This window comes from Neltuma alba, unplaced genomic scaffold (genome assembly GCF_004799145.2).
Source record: "Neltuma alba isolate B1F8T4 unplaced genomic scaffold, ASM479914v2 tig00011088_pilon, whole genome shotgun sequence".
In the NCBI taxonomy this organism is placed as follows: domain Eukaryota; kingdom Viridiplantae; phylum Streptophyta; class Magnoliopsida; order Fabales; family Fabaceae; genus Neltuma; species Neltuma alba.
In genome coordinates this window covers 4,420-6,097 of record NW_021635829.1, presented here as the reverse complement: position 1 = coordinate 6,097, position 1,678 = coordinate 4,420, and the positions used below count along the sequence as shown (strand labels likewise).

The 1,678-nt window shown below is 34.0% G+C and overlaps 1 protein-coding gene across 1 annotated transcript; it reads left to right on the top strand.

Annotated features, from left to right (window-relative positions):
- Positions 1-719: 719 nt before the first annotated feature.
- Positions 720-1,229, top strand: LOC114761179 (uncharacterized). The gene has a single exon (XM_028950508.1). It carries the CDS (start codon positions 720-722, stop codon positions 1,227-1,229), a length of 510 nt encoding a protein of 169 aa, XP_028806341.1.
- Positions 1,230-1,678: the final 449 nt, after the last annotated feature.

Sequence of the window (1,678 nt, the reverse complement as noted above, 5' to 3'; positions counted from 1 at the left end):
CCTCATATATGTTTATTTGTCATTGTTTATTTATTCATTTATTTTGTTTATAATTTTAAAGAATAATTTATTTATGGGTGACTTTTGAATCCTAATATTTTATTTATTGTGTTTCAGTGTGCATCAATTTTATTATAATTCTAATTTTTGTTATTATCATTTTAGTTTGATCCATGGCCAATCTTACCAAACTCGAGTTTACGGCTCTTGATATCACTGGAAAAAACTATTTGTCTTGGGTCTTAGATGCTGAAATCCACCTAGATGCCAAAGGTCTAGGAAGTACTATTTTACCTGGAAATGAAGCAACTAGCCAAGACAAGGCTAAGGCTATGATTTTCCTACGCCACCATTTGCATGAAGGGTTGAAAGCTGAATACCTGACGGTAAAAGACCCGTTAGAATTGTGGAATAATTTAAAAGAAAGGTATGATCATCAAAAAACGGTAATTTTGCCTAAAGCTCGTTATGAATGGATGCATTTGAGGCTCCAAGATTTTAAATCTGTGACTGAATATAATTCAGCAGTTTTCAAGATAAGTTCTCAATTGAAATTATGTGGTGAGAAAATAACAGATGAGGACTTATTAGAAAAAACATTTTCAACTTTTCATGCTTCAAATGTGCTCCTGCAGCAGCAATATCGTGAAAAGGGTTTTAAGAAATATTCTGAATTGATCTCATGTCTTCTTGTGGCTGAACAAAATAACGAGCTATTAATGAAAAATCATGAGATCCGTCCCACTGGATCAGCTCCATTCCCTGAAGCGAATGTGACTGTACGCAATAATCATCATACACGTGGACGCGGTCGTGGTCGTGGTCGTGGCCGAGACCGTGATCGTGGTAGGGGACGCACAAATTACCGTCATTATGGTAGGGGAAGCAACAATTATAACCCAAATACCCACCAAAAGAAGAAACTTGGGGATGGGCAGAAAAAAGATAAGAATGGCCCTTCAAGAGTTGTTGAAAATCAATGTTACCGGTGTGGCATGAAAGGACATTGGTCACGTACCTGTCGTACGCCTGAGCATCTAGCAAAACTTTATCAGGCTTCTATAAAAAGAAGTTCAAATAATGTGGAAGCAAATTTGACTTTTCAAAGTGATGATGTGGAGGCAAATTTTGCATACAAAAATGATAATATCAATGAGCTAGATGATGTTAATGGCCTTGATGCTATGGCACATTTGGATGTGGCTGATTTCTTTGAGAATCATGATTAGAAGAATTTGGATAATTTTAGTTTGCTTTATTTATGCTTTTTAATTTAGTTTATGTTTATTTATTTCTCTTTTTTTAAGAGTATTATTAATCATGATGTACTTCGAATTTATATTAATGAATGTTTTTTTTTCGGTGAAGAATATGGATGTTTCTCTTCCTTTTGTTGGGCACAAGAATGAAGATATATGCCTGATAGATAGTGCTACAACACACACCATACTCAAAGATAAAAATATTTTTCTCATCTTACGATAAATAGTGCAAGCGTCAATACTATAGCGGGTAATACAAAACTAATTGAAGGCTCCGGAAGAGCAATTATAATATTACCCAGAGGAACAAAATTTGTTATTAATGATGCTTTATATTCCTCGAAGTCTCAAAGAAATTTATTAAGTTTTAAAGATATTCGCCAAAATGGATATCATATTGAGACTATAAATGAGAA